Source organism: Heptranchias perlo, chromosome 32 (genome assembly GCF_035084215.1).
Source record: "Heptranchias perlo isolate sHepPer1 chromosome 32, sHepPer1.hap1, whole genome shotgun sequence".
NCBI lineage: Eukaryota > Metazoa > Chordata > Chondrichthyes > Hexanchiformes > Hexanchidae > Heptranchias > Heptranchias perlo.
This window is the reverse complement of record NC_090356.1, coordinates 9,480,152-9,508,052: the sequence shown is the minus strand read 5'-3', so window position 1 is coordinate 9,508,052 and position 27,901 is coordinate 9,480,152. Positions and strand designations below refer to the sequence as shown.

General features: G+C 43.9%; 2 protein-coding genes across 8 annotated transcripts in view; both read left to right on the top strand.

Annotated features, from left to right (window-relative positions):
* Nucleotides 1-4,627, top strand: part of klhl17 (kelch-like family member 17) — a 64,876-nt gene extending 60,249 nt beyond the window's left edge. For all 3 annotated transcript variants that reach the window (XM_067970312.1, XM_067970313.1, XM_067970311.1), the window contains one exon: nucleotides 61-4,627. In XM_067970312.1, the coding sequence (XP_067826413.1) occupies nucleotides 61-289 (229 nt within the window). In that variant the 3' untranslated portion in view covers nucleotides 290-4,627. The remainder of the gene's footprint in view (nucleotides 1-60) is intronic.
* An 11,390-nt stretch (nucleotides 4,628-16,017) lies between these two features.
* Nucleotides 16,018-27,901, top strand: part of plekhn1 (pleckstrin homology domain containing, family N member 1) — a 36,561-nt gene continuing 24,677 nt past the window's right edge. For all 5 annotated transcript variants that reach the window (XM_067970308.1, XM_067970307.1, XM_067970306.1 and 2 more), the window contains exons 1-5: nucleotides 16,018-16,266; nucleotides 18,401-18,503; nucleotides 24,537-24,683; nucleotides 26,014-26,094; nucleotides 26,855-26,942. In XM_067970308.1, the coding sequence (XP_067826409.1) occupies nucleotides 16,181-16,266; nucleotides 18,401-18,503; nucleotides 24,537-24,683; nucleotides 26,014-26,094; nucleotides 26,855-26,942 (505 nt within the window). In that variant the 5' untranslated portion in view covers nucleotides 16,018-16,180. The remainder of the gene's footprint in view (nucleotides 16,267-18,400; nucleotides 18,504-24,536; nucleotides 24,684-26,013; nucleotides 26,095-26,854; nucleotides 26,943-27,901) is intronic.

Genomic DNA, 27,901 nt, shown 5'->3' with positions numbered 1-27,901 from the left:
TTTTTGAAAAAGAAAGTAGCTGTCGCTTTCCTGTTTTCATCTCTGCCCTTTTCTCTTCAGGAGCACCCATGACCTTGTTGCGATGGATGGATGGCTTTATGCAGTTGGTGGCAATGATGGGAGTTCAAGCCTTAATTCTATTGAAAAATACAATCCTCGCACCAACAAATGGGTGGCAGCCTCATGCATGTTCACACGGAGAAGCAGTGTGGGGGTTGCCGTACTTGAACTTCTAAACTTCCCCCCTCCATCTTCGCCCACTCTCTCAGTTTCTTCAACCAGCCTCTAACACTCGAGCACAGCCTGGTTTTACCTCATTATGAACACACGGTCCTTTTCAAAGCAGCCAGTTGCTACCACGTGACTCGTAACGAGGCCAAGCTCCGGTGCGGCTTTCTTTAGGGTTTCCCACTCGACAACAAAACAAGAAACAGTTAACAGTGGCTAAATTGCGCCTCCGTCACGGGCACCAGTGAGCAAGTCTGCAATTGCCACCACGGCAGCGTAAGATTGAGCGATAACGCTGCTGCCATAATCTGGTCACACAACGTAAAGGGTGTTGTTTGAGGCGATGGGGTCAGTTCTGAAACCTCCAAAATTCAGAGGGGATTTGTCTTCTTTTGAGCCGAACGTCAGCACTCGAGGTTGAGAACTGACATGAATAGCGACACGGTCAGTGTCATTGGAAAATTGGCAAATGCCTGTGTATCTCCATAAGTAAACACATCTCCACGTCAGTGGTCAGTATTTTCACGGCATGATGCACGATTATTTAATTTCAGTGAAAATAAATGATAGTCCACACATGACAAATAATATAATGGTTATTGAGTCCAGCAGTGGACACCAACCACTTTCTTTCCCCCCTTTACGATAAATTTCTTACCTTGCTCAGTTATTTTCAAAGCTATGTAGCATTACCGATTATACCACATATCAACTCTTTTCTCATGGCCTTGATGAACCAAGGTAGAGTACAGCTGTGTACAGAAAATACGACAAAGGGAGTATAACAGGTGAACGGACCTAATTATTCCACATCTTTTTGTACCAATCAACTAAGAAATAAATTACATACCTCATATTATGGTATAAGATATTCTCCAGGAGATTCTACTGTAGCACTCACATTCTATCACTCCACTTGTGCTGTCAATGATAAGTTACCACTGACCAGAGGTAATAAAACGGTGTTTGATTACATTTTTATTTTTTAAATGTGAAACGCGCCGACTTCATGTATTTGTCTTTCTTTTACACAACTTAATTAAGTTTATATGTATTTTATTTAAGTTACTGTCAGCCTCTGGTCAGGAAATTGTTGTCAGTTAGGACGGGGGGGGGCAACCCTTATGGTTGTATTGGGAAAGCAAGGAGAGATTGGGGATTAATTCAGTAACATTGAGAGTAATGGTACCTTCATTCATTTCTCCTAGGAGGTGCAGGAAAGGTGTGGAATAATGAACAGTATTATGTAGTTTACGTTTTTGTTTGAAGCTTATCCTACTTCAATTTATTCATGTTGTTCATGTCCTCGGAGTAATGTGTTCTAATGTGTTTCTCTAGAAAACCCACTGTTACATCATTTTCCACCTTTGTAGGCCATATATCACTAGGTCAGGTGACTCCTTGGATAATGTGTATATCACACACGTACACCTAATGTTCTTATCATGTAAACAGTGTTGTTATTATTTTACAATGTCTCATGGTTTTGAGCCTCAAAAGACTCACCTAAGCTCCAATGATGGATGAGTGAAAGAACTGCATTACTCAGTGTAATTCCGAGCCGTTCACACCGGAGAGCCCCAGGTTTGATTCCTGGTCTGTTCCGAGTTAGCTACTCTCATCAGAGACAGCGACAATTGATCGCAGTGTACCCTGGACTAGGGCAGAGGGAAATCAGTCTGAATTCCTGCTGCTGATTCCCATTAAAATGTGTGTGGCACCAGGTTGAGGACAGCATCCAGCTTGGCTGTGACTCCCTCATAGTTGAATAGCCTGCCAACTGACAGTCTCCTGAGGGGAGTTTTCCTGATCGGCCACCATAACTTCGGCGGAAGATTGGCAGAAACCCTGCTTGTGTCGGTTTCCCCAGGGGGTTTCCTCCAATCTTCTGCGGCCGATCAGGGGAACCCCTGTGGAAATTTCCAGCCTCGCTGTTTAGGTCGATGAGCTGAGGTGCTGGAGAGCTGCCAGTACTTGAGGAACTGTATCCCACCAAGATTCAGCACCTTTTGGAGAGAAGCAAGCTTTAAGGGGCAAAAAGAGAGTCACCTGACCTACATCTAGGGGTTGACAATTTCTAGGGTAAATTCACCAATCCCACACACCCCAACAGGGAGCCACTTCCAAAGGAAGCATCAGTCGGAGATAAGGCCACAACACTGCGGTGCAGAGTTACCAACTCTGGGTGGGCGTATTCCTGGAGGTTTTGTCACATGACCTCCTGTCTCCAACTGTCCCGCCCAGTCAAAAACCCTTATTTTTTTGCCACCCACCTTCAAAAATCTTATGAGTAAATAAATGGAAGTGTTCAAAGCAAATTTTTAAAAATACACAATTTTGTAATGTCCCTATGATCTTTCTCCTGGGGATGGGTGCAGAAGTGCCCAGGAGATTAATCTTTAATTCCTGGAGACTCCAGGACAATCCTGGAGGGTTGGTAACCCTACTATGGTGTTGATTCTCCATCTCACACTGCTTCCGTGTGTTTACCCCCCGCAGGTGGGAGTGTGGGATCGCTAAATTGACCCTTTTTGTTCGCCCCCAGCTTCCGAGCAGAAGCAAACAGCCAGTTTCACCTACATTCCCCTCATTTTTCTAGTAGCCAGTGATATGTCTGTACGCTAGTAAACGTAAATGGAAGAAAAACCTCTGTAATGGGTTACACTGAATGTTAATAAATGAACCAGCTAGCATGTAAATAATTGCAGAAGTAAATCTAGGAAATGTATGTTTCGAACAAAATTGTGTGTCTTGATATATATATAATTCAGTTGTAAAGGGATTTGACTTTGGGTTTTACACAATTTCCACAAAGGTTTCTGAAAAAATGACTTTCAGTTTTGAAACCAGATGTTAATTTTCAGCAAATCGCCAAATAACGCAATGAATACGGTTTTGACATCGTTGAGATGTACATCAGCTCAAAGTTCTAACTTTTCATGTTTTTAAGTTCAGTTTTATATTAAGTGTCAAAGGATGTGTTAAATCAAACCCCGTATAATATCCAGCGAGGTGAACACACCGTGGTTTCTCCAGCCCTCTGTACTCCGCTTTCAGTGAAACTCAGTTCTGGAACCCTGCCCCCGTTTGCCTGTGTTACAATCACTGCCCTCCAAAAAAAACCCATCCATCGTGTGAAGCACTTTGAGATGTGTTGACAATGTGACAAGGCTCCGTGTAAATGCCAGCCAGCCTTTTTTTTTCCTTTTCATATCTGAACAAAATACAGCATTTGAGCTCTCCTGTTATTGGTCCTTAAATAAAACACTTTGAGAGCTCCTTTTCATGAGACATGGGAAGTAAGGCACGAAATGAAGGTCTTTCTTTCTGAACATTGGTATGAATTGTTAATGATAAGGAATGGAAGGCACTGATATGGTTGAGTCAAAAACCACATCCTGCTTCAGTTGCTCCCCATGGTATGTCTCGTCTATCACCATGGCTGGATCTGTAGGGTTTCTCAACAACTGCAATACTTAACCACCAACTACCTGCAGGATAATTCAGCCCATTTCGAAGGTGGCTAAAAATTGATTACAGAGGGTTAAAAAACCGTTGTAAAGTTTATTCTGGAGTAAATAGTGCCAAGAAGGTTAATCCCATTATCTTTGTAAATCATTTCATAAGTGACAATGTAGTTCTTGAAAACATATCTATATATATAGATTTAATAAGAGGCTTCACCATAAGGAATGGAAAATGTGTATGGCATCCCCCCAGCTCTTAGCAGACCCGTTATTAAATAAAGACCAATACTAATTGTCCCTCGTTCAGATATAAACGTGGGATTCTTCCTGTGTACTGAGAGGTTTGGATGAATGTGTAGGGACTTAAGGTCCTGGCCATACCATTTATGTGGCAGTTGTTTGGAACCCTTGCCTCATCCCTTTAAGGCTGGCTTCAATGCAGCATTTGTTTTTTCCTCGAAATCCAAGAACAATCATTTGCGTCAAACAGCAAGTCAGTCCCTCGCCGACACAGGGAGTTGGGTTTCAGGGGTTTTTTTTTTTTTGCGTAAGATCAGAAGGCAAGCTGCAACAAAGATATAAATGCACAAACTTGTCAGTTGTCAAAATAGTTGATCCTGATTTTTTTTTGTAAGATTACAATTCATGTACTGTACGTGTCTTTCTTTTGTCAATTAGACATTGCACCTCGACAGAACCTAGTGCAATGACTTTGCCTTTACGTGTGCAGGTATCAAGAAAATGAGATGTTTGGACAGGGTGGGTAAAGCAACACGGGTTTATTTTAATTTACTGTTAATATATGTGAAACTTGTTGCTTATTTATATGTAATTTATGTTGGCATATTTATGTGAAATGTTTTCATTACCTTTGCACTACACTAAAAAAGCAATACAAGCTGACTTGTGAAATAAATGTTTTTTTTCCATTAGCTGGAAGAGTTGATTCCTTATTTTACATGTAGAGAGAGAGCTGCAAGTGTTTTGAAGACACTGCCTCAAATGAAATGTATTGGCTAAACCAACAGTAAAACTAGACAGGGATCTTCCATCTCTAGGTCCTGGGTTTGAATCCAATGCAGACTGATGGCATGATAGTCTCCCCTCTCTATTGGGAGCTGTACTTGATTGCCCTGGGGCCTCATGACAATGGCATGCCCTGCCCATGTGCTGGAGAATGGGTCTCCACTTTTTGAATCCGCCTCTTACTGAGCCTTCAGAGTGGTGCCAGGTGCCAAAATAAATTGGGGAGAGAGGTCCATGGAGATAATGTTAACGCCACTCTCTTGGGACCTGTCTGGTAAGGTAAAAGGTTCTGAAGTTTCCATGAATTCTTATACTAATGGGTTTGAGGTGAATGATGTCAGTGAAGACACATGCTTCTGATGCCATTCAGTAATTCCCCTCTTCCACTGCAATCCCTGCAAGAGTGAAGCCACAAAGGAACAAACAGCTCTAAATCAGGCTGCAGTATCATGCTTCACATTTCCATCCTTTCATTTCTTGTGTCCACACACATCCATCTCTCATACACCGAATACAGATAGAGGAGACTACAGCTAGTAATTCCATAAAAGTGGTGGCACATTTCCCTTCCTAAGATAATATTTCATGGACCAGAGGTGTGAAAAATGATGAACTTCCACAGATTTGCTGGCAGTTTTTGAAAATAGGATGAAAATGAAACAGTTCATTATTTTCCTCACTTAATTTTTGCTCCTGCTTGCTTCTCTGTGAGACCCTTTCTGCTAGCTGTATCCTGAAAGTCATCCTCTTTGCCCAATATCCTACCACCCCTTCTATGTCTTCAAGGTCCCTCCCATTGCTTTGTGACTTTACCACTCTCTTCTGTTGGAGATCTCCCATTTCTCTTAGCTCCTCGAGGATTCTAGTTCTTGCTTTTAAAACTCTTCTCTGACTATTTCCACGAATCTCCTCTTCCACTGCAAGAGTGAAGCCAGCAGGAAATGGAAGCAGAGTAGTCATGGAGAGAAAGGAAGTGAATGATTGTCATGCAAGCTCGGGGATGGACTGGATGGATGGGGAATTCAAAGTCAGAAGGGAAGTAGGGAGCATTCAGGAAAAAATGCACAGAAAAACTACACTGTGAGGTGTTATCCCATGATATTTATAATTATAAGCACAAGAGAATGAAAAAGTATCAAGTTTCTGCTCTTATCAGTTACCTCGGTGGGTCACTTTCCTCTCTTGCTCATTTCACCAGTGAGGTACTCCCTCCTCTTGCCATTCATCTTATTTCTTTGCTCATTTTGCCTTCTGCAAGTGCAGCCAAATAAATAGTGTGGCTGCAAGAGCAGGTCAGAGGCTGGGTATTCTGCGGCGAGTGACTCACCTCCTGACTCCCCAAAGCCTTTCCACCATCTACAAGGCACAAGTCAGGAGTGTGATGGAATACTCTCCACTTGCCTGGATGAGTGCAGCTCCAACAACACTCAAGAAGCTCGACACCATCCAGGACAGCATGATTGGCACCCCATCCACCACCCTAAACATTCACTCCCTTCACCACCGGCGCACTGTGGCTGCAGTGTGTACCATCCACAGGATGCATTGCAGCAACTCGCCAAGGCTTCTTCGACAGCACCTCCCAAACCCACGACCTCTACCACCTAGAAGGACAAGGGCAGCAGGTACAATGGGAACAACACCACCTGCACGTTCCCCTCCAAGTCACATACCATCCCGACTTGGAAATATATCGCCGTTCCTTCATCGTTGCTGGGTCAAAATCCTGGAATGCCCTTCCTAACAGCACTGTGGGAGAACCTTCACCACACGGACTGCAGCAGTTCAAGAAGGTGGCTCACCACCACCTTCTCAGCGGCAATTAGGAATGGGCAATAAATGCCGGCCTTGCCAGCGACGCCCACATCCCATGAACAAATAAAAAAAAGTTGTGGCTGATGCTATAGCAACATGTGGGCCTGAGCACTGTAGGTCCAGGACTTCTGTGATGATATTCACTAAACAATCTTGTCCAATCAGCCCCACATGGTGCTTGGCTTTGTATCTAGCTCTGCGAGTGAGAGGGGGCAAACAGAGGGAATTGAAGATGAATCTCCAGGACACTGCTATGAGCAAAATCACAAAGGCATTAAGAAAAAAGGTTTTTTTCCATTTTCTTTTAACATTTTCATTTATTAGTTATAAAAATATTGGAGATGGGGGGAAAGCCTGTTTGACCAAGTCAAGAGACTGTTCACTTTTCAATTGGCCGTGGTAAGGCCGTTCACCCAGAGGATGAACCAATGATGGAAATGTGAGGGAGGGGATGGTTCGAGGCGGGAGGTCATGTGATGAAACCTCCAGGAATACACCCAACTAGAGTTGGTCACCATATTGGTTAAATATATTTTTTTTGTGAATGTTGTTCCCCAACAGCATGCCTCGGTCCCAGCCTCAGAAGAAACAGATTGTCAGTTATGGGGCCCGTGCTCACTCGGACCTGGGTCGAGACTGCCTAGTCTTGTTTCCTGTAGGATCCCCACAGCCAGCTGATCGAGGAGACTTTCATTCAGTTAGCTTGGACTGAATTTCAATTAAGAACCCAGAGATGGAAGGTCACCACTTCATCCAGTCACCGTTCTCAACTTTTTAAATAGAACTACATTTAGTTTCCATATCTTTTCTTAATTTAGGAAGTAATTGCAGTTTATCAAACTACTGGGGCACTGCTATAAATTTATGTGGAGGAGCTTCACCTGCCGGGAATTCAGGCATCTGCTCCCCCACGGTTTTCCACCTGTTAATCTTGCTCGATGGAAAATCGTGGGGGACACAGGGTCCAGATTTCAGATATGTGCTTCTAGTGGCTGAAGCTCATGACCAGAAGCATGAATTTACAAAATTATCCCTTGAATGTAAAGGTGGCTGAAAGGTGACTGTAAGTACCACATGGTTTATTGTTACATTCACAGAGTATGACTTTATTTTGCCCAAAATAATGACAAATCAATGGGTCACCCAGTCGCTATATTCACAGTGACTAATAGAGGAAATAGCTAGCAATGCAATGACCTTATTCCCCTTGGTGATACCTACGTTTTCTGTATTTTAAATTGCTATTGCATTTCTTTTACTTATCTTAATCCATGCCTTCATCACCTCAAGTCTTGACTTTTCCATCCATATCCACATGCCCTCCTCACTGATTTCCTCACCTCACCCCTCACAAGCTTCAACTCATTCAAAACATTGCAGCCCTGTCTTCACCTGCCCTAAGCCCCACACTCTCATCATCCCCATCAAGCTCCAGCTACCCCAGCGAGTTGATGTCAAAATTGTTTTCCTTGTTTCCATGGCTTTGCCCTCTCCCACCTTAGTGATCTCCTCATGCCTTACACCCCGGCATGCACCATCCACTCCTTAACATCAGACTTGTCCTCGCCCCTTGCTCGCTCCACTCCACCCCACCATCAGGAGCCACTCGTTCAGCCACCATGCTCCTGCTCCCTCAAACTTTCCATCCAGTCCCCTCCACCTTGCTGCCTCCCACACTGCTTTCTTCTCCGACTGTGCCTTTTGGTCTCCGTTCTTGCCTCTCTATTTCCCCCCCTTTCCCCATGTTCCGTATCCATTGTTTCCGTTCCCTCCTTATTGTAAACCAATGGGTTGTGTAACTGGGAAGTGCAATAGAGGGGGAAATGACCCTGAGGTCTTCTGATCTGCTGACAGTCACTGAGGCTCACTCTTGGGCAAGGGAGTGGAGATTGGTAAGTGGGACAAATTTTTAAAAAGGCTAAAAATATTTGAACTTCGCTGTAATGGCACGGCACGAACCTGAATCTAGTAACTATTATTTTATCGTAAAGCTCTTCAGATTCTATATTTCCCGGGTTACTTGCCACAGTTGCTGAATTTCCCGTAAGGATTATCGGAAGTGTCATTTAAATCCTCTCAGGAAATATAGACCAGATCATTATATAATATCCATTACAGCAAACTAATTAATAAAATGTAAGCTTCAACAAGTTCATTCAATACACAGAGACGAACCGAAGTATGGGTGGTGAAATACATGAACACACAGACAGGCAGAGGTACCTTTAAACCAGTCTCATCTAAATCACTTTAATTTGCAGTTGAAACAAAAGATCAAAAGATAAAGATTCAGTTTTGAAGGAATGTATTGTGTTTGATGTGGAACAAATTATCCCATTGGGATGTTTAGAACACAGCGAGGCCTTGTTATAATGCTGCCTTTGTATCCATAAGTGAAATAGAGTAATAGTGAAAGTCACATGATAATCAACTATCAGAATAGAATCTTTACAAGTTGAATTTGCTGATTTGAGCCAGGACAGACACTACATTTGGCCTCAGCGCCACTGAACTAGGGAGGGCAAAAATCAGCCAATGTTTCCGCTCCTGATTGATGTCTAGCAAGTCACTGTAGATATCTGGTGAGGGCAAGAGGTTGCGATGCCTCCAAAGTTGAACAGCCACCAGCAGTTACTGTCAAACATGGAGAATGGCCACTTAACTGAGGTATCGGAGGATGGCTGGTACCCGTTGGGGCTGTACCTCAGCAAGAGTGAGCGCCTTCAGCACAAAGTGGGGAGAAAAGTTAGAGGGGAAATTAAAGTAAGAATGGCCGCTCAGGGCAGGATATAGGAGGTCCTCCAGAAACCGTGAACCTAATCTTAGAAACCATGAGCCGTATCTTAGAAACCGTGAGCCGTATCTCAGAAATCGTGAACCAAATCTTAGAAACCGTGAACCAAATCTTAGAAACCGTGAGCCGTATCTTAGAAACCGTGAGCCGTATCTTAGAAACCGTGAGCCATATCTTAGAAACCGTGAACCAAATCTTAGAAATCGTGAACCATATCTTAGAAATCGTGAGCCAAATCTTAGAAACTGTGAACCAAATCTTAGAAACCGTGAGCCATATCTGAGAAACCGTGAACCAAATCTTAGAAATCGTGAACCATATCTTAGAAATCGTGAGCCAAATCTTAGAAACCGTGAACCAAATCTTAGAAACCGTGAGCCATATCTGAGAAACCGTGAACCAAATCTTAGAAACCGTGAGCCGTATCTTAGAAATCGTGAACCATATCTTAGAAATCGTGAGCCATATCTTAGAAATCGTGAACCATATCTTAGAAATTGTGAGCCGTATCTTAGAAACCGTGAGCCGTTTCTTAGAAATCGTGCACCATATCTTAGAAACCGTGAGCCAAATCTTAGAAACCGTGAGCCATATCTTAGAAATTGTGAGCCGTATCTTAGAAACCGTGAGCCGCATCTTAGAAACCGTGAGCTGTATCTTAGAAACCGTGAGCCGTATCTTAACAAGATTCAATGGCTCCAGGAGAGGATGGAAGCAAATGATTCAAAGCAAAAAAAAGTTTAAAATAGAATGAGTGGAGTCGGAGCTTCCTCGTGCTGACCCAAGGAGCAGAAGACACAATTTCTCTGTGACAAAAAAAGATACACTTGTCACCGTGACTTCAAATGATGCTGCGTTAATTTGGATGGCACTAAGTTTGCATTCCACGCCTGAAGGATGAGTTTAATTGGCTGTCGAAACATAAGGAATGCCTTTTGCAAAACATTCAGTCAGAGCAAACTCCTGTTGTGAGCCTGGAGGAGAGAGCAATGCTGCAGACTTGCGAAGCCTGAAGGAGCTCATTTCAATTTAGACTCGTAGAAGCCCTAAAGGTAGAAACTAAGCTAAAAATCCAGCACTCATAGATGCTAGGAAGATGTCAGTGGCGGATGAACACATTGGAGTTAATGACATACTCAACTGTGCTCCTGTGTCAATTGACCGTTAAGTGATCCTGAGGCTCATCTCCCAGCCTGATGCAGCCAATAGAATTCCCAATACTTGAGTCAGGCTGTTCAGGGGTGATGTCAGGAAGCACTTTTTCACACAAAGGGTAGTGGAAATCTGGAACTCTCTTCCCCAAACAGCTTTTGAGGCGGGGGTCAATTGAAAATTTCAAAAACTGAGATTGATAAATTTTTTTGTTAGGTAAGGGTTTTAAGGGTCACGGAACCAAGGCAGGTAAATGGAGTTAAGATACAGATCAGCCATGATGTCATTAAATGGCAGAACAGGCTCGAGGGGCTGAATGGCCTGCTCCTGTTCCTATGTTCCAATAGATTCCAAATGGAGAACCTATTCAGCCAGTTTTTGACATGGATTTGATATCCCATTCCCAAACTCAAGCATCTTGCTGCGGGGAGACAGCAAGTGGAGGACATGAAATAGCTCCCATGATGAAGGCATATCCTTGGGTCTCCTACCTACCTCCCCCCCCCCCATCCCCAACAGCTAGTACAGGGCAATATTGGTGGAAGCCTGGAGGCAGGTCACCTGGTGGCAATCATATAACTGGTTTTTAAACAGATTTATTTACAAGAGCAAAGTTAACAGAATTTGACTTTATTTCTTGCAACATTCTCCCTCTTTCTGCTCCAACATCACTAAGACCGTTTTTCTTCCATACCTTGAGTGAGTTTGCCTATTAGTGCCCAATTATTGACCGTTTTATGCTGTAGGCTCGTGCTCACTAGGAACTGGACAACTACTGACCAAACTCATTTCACATAAGACGCCTGCAGTCAACATTTATGAGACTTTGTCTCATCAGTCTGGATTAAATTTGAACCCAGGTCCCAGAGATGAAAGGTTAGTGTCTAAACCAAAGCACCAGGTTCCTAAATCGACCTTTTCTACTGCTAAATATCTCACCTTAAAAGCAGGCAGTTTACATGACGATGAATAAACCATCACACGGGAGTCTGACAGGACCTTAATTGGGTCCTTTCAGGTGGAGTTTCTCCAACTAATGTCCAGGAAGGAAACTTCCAACCTTCTGGAAATTCAAAAACATTATGTAAATATCATGTGATGAAGATTACATCATAAACTCAGCACGAACTCAGCAGATGAGTAAAACACAACAAATTCTCTCTAGTGAAACTGCTGGTGCTCTGTATCACCTCTACAACCTCTACCAAAACCGTGATGTGGAGATGCCGGTGATGGACTGGGGTGGACAAATGTAAGGAATCTTACAACACCAGGTTATAGTCCAACAGTTTTATTTGAAAATCACAAGCTCTCGGAGATTATCTCCTTCGTCAGGTGAGTGAGTGAGGAGATAATCTCCGAAAGCTTGTGATTTTCAAATAAAACTGTTGGACTATAACCTGGTGTTGTAAGATTCCTACCAAAACCAGGGAAGAACAATTAACTGGAATCTGTTCGGGCATGTTTTCGCATTGTGCAAGTAACAAGAGAACCGTGGAAAACCTCAATATTCCACTGTGTTGTAACCTGTTGATGAGTATCTATCTCAGAAATTCTGACACTAAGACCAGGAAAAACTTACTGATACATAGCCACTACTTAACAATTAGGTCAAGTGATGTGTTGCAACAAATGATTTGCTATCGCCCCTGTGCTCACTGACCTACATTGGCTCCCAGTCCGGCAACACCTCGATTTTAAAATTCTCATCCTTGTGTTCAAATCCCTCCTTGGCCTCGACCCTCCCTATCTTCTGTAACCTCCCCCAGTCCTACAACCCTCCGAGATCTCTGCGCTCCTCCAATTCTGGCCTCTTGTGCATTCCCGGTTTTCATCGCTCCACCATTGGTGGCCGTGCCTTCAGTTGTCTAGGCCCTAAGCTCTGGAATTCCCTCCCTAAACCTTTCCACCTCTCTACCTTTTTCTCCTTCTTTAAGTCACTCCTCAAAACCTACTTCTTTGACCAAGCTTTTGGTCACCTGCTCTAATATCTCCATATGAGGCTCGCTGTCAAATTTTGTTTGATAATGATTCTGTGAAGCGCCTTGGGACGTTTTACGACATTAAAGGAGCTAAATAAATGCACGTTGTTGTTGTTATTATTATTATTGCAAAGAAAGAAAAGGAAAGAAAGAAAGAGGATTGCATTTATATAGCACCTTTCATGACCTCAGGAAGTCCCAAAGTGCTTTGCAGCCAATGAAACGCTTTATGAAGTGAAGTCACTGTTGTAATGTAGGAAACGCGGCAGCCAATTTGCGCACAGCAAAGTCCCACAAAAGAGCAATGTGGTAAATGACCAGCTCATTTGTTTTAGGTGTTGGTTGAGCAATAAATATTGGCCAGGACACCGGGGAGCACTCCCGCTCCTGCTCCTCCCGCCCCTGAAAAAATAAAAGTTAAAAGAATATATCTTTGGCCATTTCTTGAGCAGCCTCCAGCGGCCCCTTTAAGGACTGCAGGTTTAGGTCAATCGACGATGATATAAGTGAGCAGAGCGTCGGTGGAGCAAGCTCCGCCCATTTGTACCTCGGAATTGCAATTAAAGTCCTATAAAAACGTCACAGGACCCCGATTTGCATATTATAAGTGGCTGGTGCTCCAGCTGCCCTTCTCGGGACCCTACCCAGGATGGCAGCGGCCTGAGCACCAGCGTAAACGGGGCGGGGGGGGTTAAGTGACTCAACGTCATTTTCAGGCCGCTAGCGCCCCGTTTTACGCTGGGCGGAGGCAGTTAAAATCAGGCGTGCAAAGCCACGGCAGACGGACAGGCAGCAGAGATAAACTTCCCCTTTATAATGTGTTGAACATGCCAATAAAATGTAATTACCCTTTTTTAAACGTGCCATTGAAATCTTTCGTTGAACAAAACAAGACATGGCAAAGCTCTGATAGACGTTGAGGGTAAGCATAGCAGCACGACAACAAAGGCGATCATATCAAGTCTTTGTTACAGAGAAGATACACAAGAATGGAAGGCGAATGAGAAATAGAGCCACCTGTACATAGTGAACTAAACAGCCTCTGTTGTAGTTGCTAATCATTGCATCAAATGCCTGGGAGGCTCGAATCATTAATATCATAGATCCCAGATAAGCAGGGTTCCAGCAGAAGCATGTAGGTCATCAACTCCACCAGCTTTCCTTTCACCGCCTGTACGCAAACACAACTGTAGACTTTTTTTTTACCAATAGTTTTTCATCTCTTTTGCATCTGTTTCCCCAATTTTTTTTTTAACCTCAATCCTGGAAAGCCAGCTGCCATGTTAAAATGAAGCCGCCCTGGTGAAGGTTCGTATAATCATAATCGAGGCCACTCGCTTAAGGGTTTCGTGGCAAAATGGACCGATTAGTGAAATTCAATCCCAGAAACAGCGGTAAAGATCCCAGCGTGCGGTGCCCACCGGTACACTTGAGGCCTTCCATGACTGGTGGGGACCACAGGGTATAGAGTGTCTTGTGGACTCTGGTAATAACAATCTGATTCAGTTGGTAAGGTTCCTTCTGGTTTTGTTGCTTTATTTTAAGCATCTTTAGTTTACTTGGACCACTTGTTTGCTTATTATATTACTGGTGCATTAAAAGGGGCATTTGTAGTGCTGACTCCTGTCAGCTGACACTGGGGCCATTCAGTGTCATCCCTATAGGTCCAGTAAAATGAGTCCAGCATACCATGTGATATAAAGCAATTTGATTTTTATCAGTCTGGATTTTCCATTCGCTTCAATTTTAACACTGACATTAATCCGCAGGTTATCAGCAACGTTAAAATCAACTCCATCGGTTTTTGAAAAATCCAGGTTAATGTGCGATTAATTATTATTATTATTATCAGGTCACTGTAAATCAGTGGCCCTGATAATAATAATAATAATTAATCGCACATTACATTGGTGAATTGATGGTCCCATTTACCCATCACCCCTGTTCTCGCTGGCTCCCGGTCTGGCAACGCCTCGATTTTAAAATTCTCATCCCTGTTTTCAAATCCCTCCAAGGCCTCACCCCTCACTATCTCTGTAACCTCCTCCAGCCCTACAACCCTCAGAGATCACTGCGCTCCTCCAAGGATGAGAATTTTAAAATTGAGCCGTTTTTCCAACTCTTACACATCTCCCACTGCCTTTGCCCACTATCAGCGGCCGTGCCTTTGCCCATGTAGGCCCCATGCTCTGGAATTCCCTCCCTAAACCCTTTCGCCTCTCCACCTTTAAGACCCTCCATAAAACTGACCTCTTTGACCAAGCTTTTAGTCACCCTTCCTAATATCTCCCTCTTTGGCTAGGCATCCTTTTTTGGTCTGATTATGCCTCTGTGGAACACGTTGAGATGTTTTTCTATGTTAAGAGAGCAATATAAAGGCAAGTTGTTGTTCTTGTCTATTGGCTGTGGAGATGAGGTACTATACAAATACAAGCACCTTCTATATTGCTAAGATCATTAAGTACAAAAATGAAGACTATTCTTCGGTTCTTCAGGGCTCTGGCACATCCGCACTTTGAATCTTGTGTCCATTTTTGGTCCTGCACATAAAGTAGGATATTGAGGCCCTGGAGAGAGTCCAGAGAGATTGCAGAAAAGGGCATTCAAGATGATATCAAATTTGAGAGCTAAGAGGATAGGCTCCATGAGCATATCTTACTTTGGAGCTACGCAGGCTTAGAGGCAAAGATATAGTCTGGTTAGGTAAGTTATTTGAAATGGATAGGGATGGTAGGGCTAAGGTCAGTCCTATAAAATCTGTAGGCGAAGAGTCAGGTTAGATGCCAGGAAGTATTTATTATCACGGAGAATCAGTGAACCCCCTGGAACCAATTGCGGAGACAAGCGAGACAGAATAGAATCGCTACCGACCTTTAAAAAGGAGCTTGACAGGTTTCTTGGAAAAGAGGAATTTGCAGTACTGAGGGTAAAATGTTCGTTACTTCCTGGAGCTTTGTTTGACTGCCTTAGTGAGTCAGAGAGGAGTTTCTCAGAGTTTTCTCCTGAACTGAATTTTACCTCTGTCTCAGGAAATGGCGTCAGTAGGGGATGGGTGATTGGTGTGTGAGGTTTTGCTATCCACATGTTGGGTGAGCGCAAATGGTCTGGTGGTCTTTCCTTGCCCTTCTTGTTGTAAGCTAACCAGCATGCTAACAATAGCCAATTCATGAAATGATACCCTCTCAGGTGTACCCTCCTGCATTTGCTAATTTTAGTGATGTTTTAGTGGGTATAAACCAATGAATGTCACTTCATACTCAAATTGTTTTTTTCAGCAAAATTAGTGATTAAAGGGGATTAATAACCCAAAGTGGCTAAAATAAACAAGACAATGCAATTATAAACACCCTTCTGGTCGACAGTAATGCTGGTGGTACTATGTGGAGACTGCTGACAGAGCAAGCTTGTACAATCAAGCCAGCCATAACACACACAGCAAAAATTCTTCCCACAAAGAACCATCCTCTGTGTTAATTTACCTTTGAGGCATATCGGTGTTACGTTTATCTGGGAAAAATAAGACCTTTGACCCACCTGTCGGATTTGACTCAGGTTTGACTCTTCAAGCCCCCACCCACTGGAGTCATTCACTTAAAAGCGGAAATGGGGAATGAGTTAAACACGCAGCAGCAAGCCGTCAGCACTGTATTATCAGTTTGTGTCTGGCTCTGGTGTTTGCCGTTTCTCCTAGGTGAGAGCCAGGCCTCTCGATCAGAATGGGCAGCAATTTCTCTTGTGTCCCAAAGAGGAAAATAAGGTTGAATCGACCAAAGAAGGGGACAAAAAGAAAGAGCAATAGATGGTATGTGGACCTACAATATGTCAATGCATTAATCATTGTGAACAGCAGCAAATTATCTGCTAACTTTTAACTAGTGCAACACTGAGGTTATTACTTTGAAACTAAGCTGTATACATTGTAAAACACAAGTAAATGGGACATTGTTAATATACTCAATGTTTTTAATTTACTTAAAACACACTGTTTTATAGAAATGCTTTCTGAAACAGCAGGGGGCAATTACTAATATCGATTGAAGTTTCACAATGCAGCAAACTGTAGATTTTAATTCCTTTCTGTAGAACAGCAGCGTAAAGATTTAAAGCTGGCGTTCAGTTTTTAAAAATAAAACAATTCCTGTCGGATTGAACCACAACCATGAGGTTTAATGTCCTCTGGCAGAGCACTGGTTAATTTGCTGTGTGGACATTTATTTCAAATGGGCTAACAAGTGCATTAAAACAATGCGCAAAGGAATTTTACCAGAATGTGTTAACCAGTGCACTGCCGAAAGAAATGAAACTGCTATGTGTCATTTTGTATAAAATCTCCACTGAGCCAAGTTGATATTTCCAATTAAATTTCTTATTACAGCTGGGGTGTGGAGACTTTGCTCAGAGGTTCAGTCCTTGAGACACCATTAAGAGTGTTGTTCCTTCATGAGACTATTGTGGGAGCGACAGGGCTATAATGAGGGAAGTTTTTTGATGTGCAGTTACTGAGCAATTAGTACAATATTCAATTACAATGCACTTTATTTTAATATAATCATAGTTTTCATTTATTATATAATAGAGCAACGCACAGAATCCCATTTCCCATTTTATTTCTTGTTCACAGTTTTCTTTTTTACATCAGTGACCAGAAGAATAAACACCCAACAGTGAACTATTCTAATAAATGTGATGCTCAACTCTTTATATAATCCTCAAAGGCTTAAAAGGACCTTGTTCATGAGTCAAGTATTGCAATGACAGTGAATGAATGCCAGTCCTGGGCATTCCGGCACTATCTCCACTCGTACTTCGAATCATAACATTTTACACTACAGAAAAAGGCCATTCAGCCCATCATGCTGTACTGGCTCTTTGAAAGAACAATTCACTTTGTCTCCCGCCCTTTCCTCATAAATCTTTTTCAAATATTTATCCATATCCCTTTTAAAAGCTATTATGGATTCTGCTTCTGCCACTGTTTCTGTCAGGGCATTCCGTGTCTGAACAACCCTCTCTGTTAAAAACCTCACCCTTCGTTCTTTTGGCGATGATCTTAATTTTATGTGTTCGATTTACTGATTCAACAACCAGTGGAAGGAGATTGTCCCTATTTGCCCAATCAAAACCCCGTGAAATTGGTATCAATAAAGATTGTTCTTGTTGTTTTTATGTTTCTTTAAGATTTTTGTGGTGAGTTTGTCTGCTGGCTGTAGATTCCTGTGTGAAATGGTTTTGATGGGCTCACTGTTGTTCCCATTGGCTTTACTGCCCTTAATTGGGCATTGATTGGCACTTTATTGGCAATCTCACTCTGAAAGGCTGCAGGATGGATCCATGTGGCCTCCTTCCATATTGTAATTTCTATTATTCCACAAAATCATATGGGAAAGGGCAGGGAAACAGGATTAAAGGAGCCAACTCCAGTTAAAGAAGCAGTGCAGACAAATGACCTCCTTCTGCGCTGAAAACTCAATGGAATAAATTTTGTGTCACCCCATGTCGCTGGTGGGCCCTTGCAGGCAGCCAATGTTGGGGTCTCTGCGGAAAATGAAAAGATGCCACATTGATATAGCAAGGGGTGCCCTTCAGGTTTGGGCATGTTTCCTATTTTATGCCCACTGTTTCAACCACATTAGCAAACAGAAGGAAATATACCCCACCGACGGGGCAGACCAAAGGGAGCTTTACTCTGCAGTCAAGTGACGTGGACCCGACACAGTGCTGCCATTGGCTGCGTGAAGTTGAAGGCATTCCATTCGCCCTCACCTCTGGAGTTCAAAATGTACACAAATATTTTGTTAAATAACAGACAGAGGAATTATCAGTCAAACACATTACTTAATATCATAATGTCAGCCTCACGCCCCCTAATGCTAAAGATTATTTGCACGTTGAACTAATTCCTCAAAAACAAATGTACTTTGATTACGGTCTCTCAGGGAACAAGTACAGCAGCAGACTTGTATCAAGTCGCAGAATGAGTTGGCAGCCGATCGGAATCAAGATTACCTCAGCTCACAGGCACAAACACGCTCAGTGAAGGTAAGACACCATTCCTTCTAATGTTAAAACCAAAAACACGCACGTTTAAAATGTCAGTGACCATAACAGAGGCATGGATGCATGTCAATGTAGAATTATCTGGGCACCGGCTTTCTTGCTGTTCCTTTTCTTCAATAAAACAATAAGGAGACACTGGATTGCCCCAGTATCATAACCAAGACAAGCTAACAAAAGTGCCCCCTTATTAGAGGGCACACCTAATGGAAACCCCAATCATTAAATAACAAAGGAAGCTTATCAAATCAAATAATAATATCGTCAATTATGCCCTCCAGTCCCTGCGGTGCCCACGGTCGCTGATGGCTCCAAATGTACCAGTGGACACCGTGTGCTCCTTCTCCAGGGTCACCCGGCCGCGGACAAAGAGGCAGGCAGCCAGAGCGACCGTTCCCATGGGCCCCGTCCAACCTGAACCTGTGGATGGCCACCTTGGCCAGGCCCAGGAGCAGACCCACCAGGAGGTCCTTCAACTTCCCAGGAACAGACCCACCAGGAGGTCCTCCGACTTCCCAGGAGCAGACCCACCCAGGAGGTCCTCCGACTTCCCAGGAGCAGACCCACCCAGGAGGTCCTTCAACTTCCCAGGAGCAGACCCACCCAGGAGGTCCTCCCAACTTCCCAGGAGCAGACCCACCAGGAGGTCCTCCGACTTCCCAGGAGCAGACCCACCAGGAGGTCCTCCCGACTTCCCAGGAGCAGACCCACCAGGAGGTCCTTCAACTTCCTAGGAGCAGACCCACCAGGAGGTCCTCCAACTTCCCAGGAGCAGACCCACCAGGAGGTCCTTCAACTTCCCAGGAGCAGACCCACCAGGAGGTCCTCCGACTTGCCCATCCCCCTTCGCTGCATTACAATGGCCTTTCATAATCCATTGTGTTTTTACTAAGTCGTTAAAAACAAATAATTAAAAAGGAGCATACTGTGCACAGAAAAAGGCAGGCACATTATCAAAATAAATGGGATTATTAATCTGTCTTTCCCCCACGCCCTACCGCACAAAGATTTTTTCACGTCTTTCTACCATCCCTTCGCACCACCAGCGTAGTAGGACTTTGTTGGGCCTGACACAAGAGGACTCCCTGATGCTCATAGTTGGCCATAAATTGGCTGAGGCATCAAATTCTTGCTGAACGACTATTGATCATAGCTGAGGACATCACCAAGCTTTAAAAAAAGTAGCGAAGAGAAGATAAGTTGGGGCATGGTGTCTAAGTGAAAACATGCTCGTTTTTTTTTTGTTCTCAGGATGTGGGCTGCCTTTACTGCTCATTCCTAAACCACTTTGTGTGGGTCTGGTGTCACATGCAAGATAGACCAAGTGGGGGCATTAGATTCTCTTCCCTGAAGGCCATTAGTGAACCAGTTGACTTTCATGATCATTTATTCCAGTACCAAATGTATTGAATTCAATTTCACTACCTGCTATAGTGACATTTGAACTCATGACCCATGGGTTGCTAATCCGGTACCAGAACCAACATAGATTTTAGAAAGATGGAAAGGCAGAGTGGGGTGAGAAGATCTAAAGTTCTGAGGTTCTGGAAAAGAACGAGTCAAAATGGGAGACTGATAATGAGTCTTGATTTCAACACGGGGTTCTGGTGTGGTGTCACATTTAATGTGGGGTGCTGGCGCTGAGAATCATGGGCAGTCAGATCAGCCATGATCTAATCGAATGGCGGAGCAAGCTCGAGGGGCTGAATGGCCTAGTCCTGCTCCTATGTTTCTTCCTATGCTCCTATGCAGTTCCAGAAGGGTCAGCTTTTGATTTGGCTTGTTATTTTTGAGAGCTCTTAGTGTTACTTTGTTGATCGAGTGCTTCACCATTGATGTCTTTTGCTTTAATCTAATCAGGGGCTTTCGTTTGCTTGCAAGTCTGACTAGAAAAGTGTTGGCGTCACTCTTGTGTCTGAGTTAGAAGGCTTGAGCCAGGATTTGAGTTCCTAATCTAGGCCAATACTTTAGTGCAGTACTGATGGAGTGCTGCATCGTCAGAGGTGCTGTCCTTTTGATGAGACCTTAAACTAAGGCCCTGTCTGATTGTTGCGGTGGTTGAAGTGGAGGTAGAAGATCCCATGGCATTATTGGAGGAAGAGCAGGGAGTGGTTTTGATAGAGTAAGTAGGGAGAAACTGTTTCGGTCAGGTCGGTAACCAGAGGTCACAGATTTAAGGTAATTGACAAAAGATCCAGTGGGGGAGATGAGGAGAATTCTTTTTATGCAGCGAGTTGTTATGATCTGGAATGCACTGCCTGAAATGGCGGTGGGAGCAGATTCAATAATAACTTTCAAAAGGGAATTGGATAAATACTTGAAGGGGAAAAAAATTGCCGGGTTATGGGGAAAGGACAGGGGAGTGGGACTAATTGGATAGCTTTCTCAATGAGCCGGCACGGGCACGATGGGCCGAATGGTGTCCTTCTGTGCTGCATCATTCTATGATTCTCCTGGGTGTCCTGGCCAACACAATTTCTGGCTAAAATCAGATTAACTGGTCATTCATCCCATTGCTGTTTGTGAAGCGTTGCTGGCCCACAATGACAGCTACACCTCTCCACACTTGCGGCAGTTATGCACTCCAAAGTATTTCATTGTATTAAGTGCCGAACGACGTCTCAATGAAAGCTGTGCAAAATGCAAATCTTTTCCATCTTTTATACATAAATGCAAGTAATAAGTGTGATACTTGGTAACACAATACACTCTCACCCCTCTTATTGTTGAAAACAAGCCAGCGAGCAAGTGACATCAGACTGCTCCCGAGGCCATGCCTGGCTGTATGATATATGATTACACTGAGGGACAAGTAGAAGACCCATCCTTAATGGCTTCACCTTGTTCCTGTTTCTCAGACAGTGAAACCACTGTTCGTTCTTAGTGTAAAAGGTCAGGTTTTACCAAACGATAAATGGTGTAATTTCCTGAGCTATCGCCGAGTCAGTGTCATGTGCTGTCATATGCTACTCCGTCAGAGCCCCAGGCTGCATCTGTACATGAACCACCAGCCTAAATACAGCAGGTCAGCACTGATACTGATATTTCCCAGGATCTGAGGCGTAGGCAGTGCTGGGTGATTTTCCAGGTCACATTGCTGAGCTTTAGTCAGTCATTTTCTGGCTCTTAGCAGGTGTGAGACCAATCATTTATCACTCCTAATTCCAAAAAAAAAGACATTGAAAGGTCGATTCTCTAATTGGGAGCCCCCGGTAAGGACAAGCACTCGCCAGGGCACCTGTTGTAAAATCGCAGCCTCTGATTTTCCATCATTCACTTAAATGGGTGAATAATCAAGGGGTCCGGGCCCTCGATTTCATGGCCACCATTCCCTGCGAGCGTTGCTCCTGCCTGACAGCACCCGATTGATGAATAAATTAAGATAATTGGCAAAAGAACCAACAACAACTTGTATTTATATCGTGCCTTTAACGTAGTGAAACTTCCCAAGGTGCTTCACAGAACCAGAGGCGAAGTGAGGAGAATTTTTTTTTTTACCACAGTTCTTCCCTATAAAACCCACTGACGCATTGACCTGTCAAATTCATTCATTACGCAGTAATGTGGCTCAGTTGTAGCACTCTCACCTCAGAGTTAGAGGGTTGTGGGTTCGAGTCCCACTCCAGAGACTTGAGCGCATAATCTCGGCTGACATTTCAGTGCAGTACTGAGGGAGATGCTGCACTGTCAGAGGTGCCGTCTTTCCCATGAGATGTTAAACCAAGGCCCTGTCTGCCCTCTCAGGTGGATGTAAGAGACCCCATGGCACTATTTTGGATAAGAGCAGGGGAGTTCTCCTGATCCTAGCCAGTATTTATCCCTCAACCAATATCACTAAAAACAGATTATCTGGTCATTGTTGTTTGTGGGACCTTGCTGTGCGCAAAATGGCTGCCGCCATTCCTACATTACAACAGTGACTTTACTTCAAAAACCACTTCATTGGCTATAAAGCGCTTTGGGATGTCCTGAAGTTGTGAAAGGCACTATATAAATGCAAGTTCTTTTCTTTTAGTTCAAACTTCCAGCGTTTGCAGTTTTTCCATTTTAACTCTAACAATAGGCAGGCCTCCCTTTGCGAGTTTGCAGCTAAATCATGGACAGAATGTATCTGTCCAAGTTCTTCTGGAACCAGGCCTCGAACATGTTTGGCTTCAGCGATGGATCTGCTTACCCAGAACAGATGCTGCAGTAATTATACTTGGGTGTGGCCCATATGGATTTTGATCTGAAGCAATGAAACAGATCTTTCTTGCCTAACCCGCTGTGCACTGTTCCCATGCATTCCTGCCACACCTGCACAGCCTTTACTTGTAAAGTTTGCTACTCATTCCTCCTCTGTCCCTGGAAAGGCAGGAGGGGATTTTTTATTAACTTAAAAAAAAGTAAACAGCATATTTTTGATAACTGTCTCAAAAAATGCAGCATTAAACATGTTTTTACCAGTTTTTGGATCAAATTGTGTTAAGTGATGTCAGTAACAAATACCTTAGGCAGCTGGGATGAAATTCCTGCATCTGCTGCTTTAACTAAGGCAATAATCCTTTTATTTTATTAGGGTGAAAATAGCAGACAAACAAGTTTCACACATTATGTTAATATGTTAGTCACCAATACTGTACAGCATGATGTCTTTCAGATGAGATGTTAAACCGAGGTCCCGTCTGCCCTCTCAGGTCGACGAAAAAGATCCCATGGCACTATTTCGAAGAAGAGCGGGGGAGTTCTCCCCGGTGTCTCGGCCAATATCCCTCAACCAACATCAATAAAACAGATTATTATTATTTTTTTTTATATTCGTTCACGGGATGTGGGCGTCGCTGGCGAGGCCGGCATTTATTGCCCATCCCTAATTGCCCTCGAGAAGGTGGTGGTGAGCCGCCTTCTTGAACCGCTGCAGTCCGTGTGGTGACGGTTCTCCCACAGTGCTGTTAGGAAGGGAGTTCCAGGATTTTGACCCAGTGACAATGAAGGAACGGCGATATATTTCCAAGTCGGGATGGTGTGTGACTTGGAGGGGAACGTGCAGGTGGTGTTGTTCCCATGCGCCTGCTGCCCTTGTCCTTCTAGGTGGTAGAGGTCGCGGGTTTGGGAGGTGCTGTCGAAGAAGCCTTGGCGAGTTGCTGCAGTGCATTGGTCATTGTCACATTGATGTTTGTGGGATCTTGCTGTGCAGAAATTGGCTGCCACGTTTGCTACATTACAACAGTGGCATCACTTCTAAAGTATTTTATTGGCTGTAAAGCGCTTTTGGACATCTTGAGGTCGTGACAGGCGCTATATAAATGCAAGTCTTTCTTTCTTGCTATGATTTCAACAGTAAAACCTTCATAAATCCGAGGGGAAGGAGTCGACAGCAGCTCTTGGTTCACAGAGGTCAAGGTTTATCTGAAAGAGTGTGGGCGGCACCAATGGCAGGCCCAGCGAGTGTCAATCTACCCATGAAGCACTGCTTTCAGTGTCGCTCAATCCCATGAGAGTCAAACGCTATGCTTTGGGAAGTGATATTTTAAAATCCTTCATGATTGATTCCAACACCAGCGTTTTGGTGAACAGTTAAAGCATTTTCTGTGGCTTAGTTGGAAACTGTGCCTTCCAGTACAGTACTGAGCCATACAGTATATCAAGGCACCAGCTCTGAGCAGCATGGTCTATAGGGGCTGGGGAGTGGAGAGAAATCAGCCAGTGTTCCCAGTCCTAGTGCCATTCTGGAAAGTGGGTGTGTGCGGGCATCAGGTGAACACAGGTCTTATTCTTTGCCCTACATCCTTTGACTAAGCTCTCACATGAAGGATGTCTACTTGCATGTGGTACTGGAGGGTGTCTGGCAGCCATGAAACTGCTCCCCAGCATCAGTTAGCACCTTCAGGAGAGGAGGAGAGGAAATTGGAAGGACAGAAAATGGTTACCAACAGGAACAATGTGACTCTAACTTGTGATTAATCCCCATTGCTGACTGCCTATTAAATCGTGACATTTTGACCTGAAATCTCAGACTGTTTTATATATTTTAAATAGGTAGCAAAGCAAAATGATAAAGAGGAAATAGAAAACAGACTTCTCCACAACCCTATCATGGAGTGGGATCAAAGTGGAATAAACCTGGAAGATCTAGGGAAAGTGGTTTATTGTTCCAAGGTTAAAGTCAGCCGTCAGCCCTGCAAGGTAAGGAATTCCAGAACAAGTCGGAGTTCAGATGTTTCTCACAGGACTGATTTCACCAATGCGTAGTATTGCCGAGGGGCCTCGTCACTGGGGGCGTCCATCGGGAATTCGGGGTTGTGCAGATCAAACCATTTTCCTACTGTTCTCACTGGGGTGAGCAGGAAACGATCAACAGGATAGGGCACAGAATCCCAGCCCTGTTACACTATCAGTTATGCTAAGAGTTGGAAGATTGTGGCTTGAAGTCCCACCCCAGGATTTAGGAACATAGGAATTTCTAGACGATAGAAGACCAAGGTCCATCTAGTTTGCTTTCTACCATCCTGGTAGTCGCATGAAACAATGATAATGGAATTGTTGACTAATCATGACAAGCAATCTCTATCAATTAGTCTACAACAGATTCAGACAAGAGGTGAGGAAAACCTGAGTAATGGAGAGCTTTGGGAACCATAGGTCCAAAGTCACCTGCTCCTCCCAAGCAAGTTACACTTACCACTTATTCATGTCCCAAATTACTCATATACTCAAATGTTATTTTCTGATGTGAGTGTGTGACTAGACTGCCAGTTTAGTGCAGTGCTCAGGTCCTGTTCCGATGGCTTGAATGGATATTAAAAATCTCATGTCATTATTTGTGACAAGGTTTTTTTTAGATTTACAAAACCTTTGGTGTTTTTGTAAAGGTCCATCTCAACTACACGTAGACAGAATTCTTTCCTCAGCCGGCCAGGATTCCGCTGATGTATTTAAACTGTATCCCGGGGTGGGCTGGAGACAAGGTGCAGGTTGAAAACGACATGTATATATTTTTTTCTCCAACCAAAGAACTTGACTGCTTGCCAGATTTTCCACCCTCGCCTTCCTCCCTGCGATATCTGACAGTAAATAATGATAGAGTACAACCAGATGAAAGTATAAATATCCTAATGCGTTGGCTATCACTGGTCATGAAAAATAGCTTGCTGTGGTGAGATAACAATTTCCTACCAGCAGTAAGACTTGAGTAACCAGCTACTGGCAGGATCTGGAATCCATCCTTTGACAAAAATACGGGAGAATGCCTGGTTGTTCGCTATAATTAATGATTCAATAACAACATTGTGGGAATGGGTAAGTTCAGAACGTGTGATTTTTAAGAGTGGAGTTTCGTTAGACCATTAATTCCAGAGAAACGCATTCTCTCGATTTCTGTTAAAAGGAGGGTCTAACCTCAGTACTTTGTGTCTGATCGTGTGTATCGATATTTACTCACTGCTTATGTTCTGATATAACCCTTAATGGAGCCCTTTTGAACTGTTAATAAAGGAGCCTGTGTCTCTCATTGTAGGATATAAATGACAGATGTTTGGTGCTATTCCAAAACCACCTGCTTATTCTCTCTGATGATGACCATGGCTTCACTTACCAGGTAATTCTAACTTAAACACAACAGCCTGCACCACTAGAACATGAACAGATCCTGTGGGCATCGAGTTACGTCTTTATAATTCTGATATTTTCATTGCACTGGATTAACAATTGTATCAATTCATTTTCATTGGGATTCAATTTCTGTACATCCATCGAATCAGCTCCTGTTCCCCAGAGATAAGAGTGTGCAGGAGAGGAGGAGACCTCATTGCGGTCCCAAGGTACCCTTACTCTCTCAGCCACTCCCTCTTCCAAATATCTGTCCAGTTACCTCTTGAATTTCCTGACACTACGGGAAGGGGGGAAGATTTTCCACTTCAACTCTCCTGTTGCATGCCAGGAGTTCATGTCAGGAACCTCTTCCCCTCTCGGTCCATGATTAATGGTTTTTATGGAGGTAAAATCGCGGGCTTGGGACGTGTAATTTTTTCAATATGTGCTCATGGCCATGTGCTAAGAGCACCGAAATGGAAATTAACCTTTCCTAGCCCCCTCCATGGTCTCTCTGGGCAACCTGTTCCATATATTCATCATCCTGAAGGTAAAGACCTTGACATTTCTCTGTGCGATATTAATGAACGAATGGGTTCATGTAAAATAGTGGACAAAGGAATTTCAAACAAGTGTGCTAAGCTTTTGTACACCAATATTGCGCAGTGTAATTTCATGGTGGAAGGGGTTTTAATTATTAATTGGGTAATTCATGAATACAGCAATATGCAATACATGTAATCCCATCTTCTACTTTCTGTGTATAGGGCCTGCTTCCCTTAGCAGGGATTACAGTACATAATGTGCAAAGTGGCAACAGCAATTCAGTGCACAGCCCTGAATTTCAAATTACAGGTATGTAGCAAACAGCGTAGGTGCCAAATGATCCAGTTAAAACTATCATTTCTGTTTAATTATCTTTTACAACCAAGAAACCTTTAATATTGAAGTGTAAGAGTCCATTCATTGTAAATCACAATTATCACACGATTTATATGACAAGTTTCTGTTTAATGAGCAACTGGATTCTTTACCAGTGCTGTCCTTAATTTTCTCTTTCTGATTTTTTGTTCACTGAATATTTGTTTTTATCCTATTTCATCCTTCCTGTGCCACCTTCCCCTCCTTTCTCCTCTCCCCTTCCCCTCCCTCTCCCTTCCCCTTCCCTTTCCCTCCCCTCTGCACTTTCCTTCCCTCTCCTCTCCCCTTTCCCTCTCCTCTATCCTTTCCCTCTCCTCTCCCCCCTCCTCTCCCCCTTCCTCTCCTCTCCCCTTCCCCCTCCCCTCTCCTCTCCCCCTTTCCCCTCCTCTCCCTTTCCCCTCCCTCCCTTCCCCTCCTCTCTCCTCCCCCTCTTTCCCTTTCCCTTCCCCTCCCCTGTACACTTTCCTTCCCCCTCCTCTCCCCTTTCCCTCTCCTCTATCCTTTCCCTCTCCTCTCCCCCCTTCTCTCCCCCTTCCTCTCCTCTGCCCTTCCCCCTCCCTTCTCGTCCCCTTCATTCACCTCTCCCCTTCCCCCTCCCCTCTCCTCTCCCCCTTCCCCCTCATTCTCCTCTCCCCTTCCCCCTCCCCTCTTCTCTCCCCTTGCCTCTCCCTCCCCTCTCCCCTTCCCCCTCCCCTCTCCTCTCCCCCTTCCCCTTCATTCTCCTCTCCCCTTCCCCCTCCCCTCTCCTCTCCCCCTTCCCCTTCATTCTCCTCCCCCCTTCCCCCTTCCCTCTCCCCTTCCATTCCCTTCTATCTCCCCTTTGGGAATCACATTCCACAATTTTATCTGTTTTCCTATGAAAACCATAAATCTGCAGCCTTGGCTGTCATGAT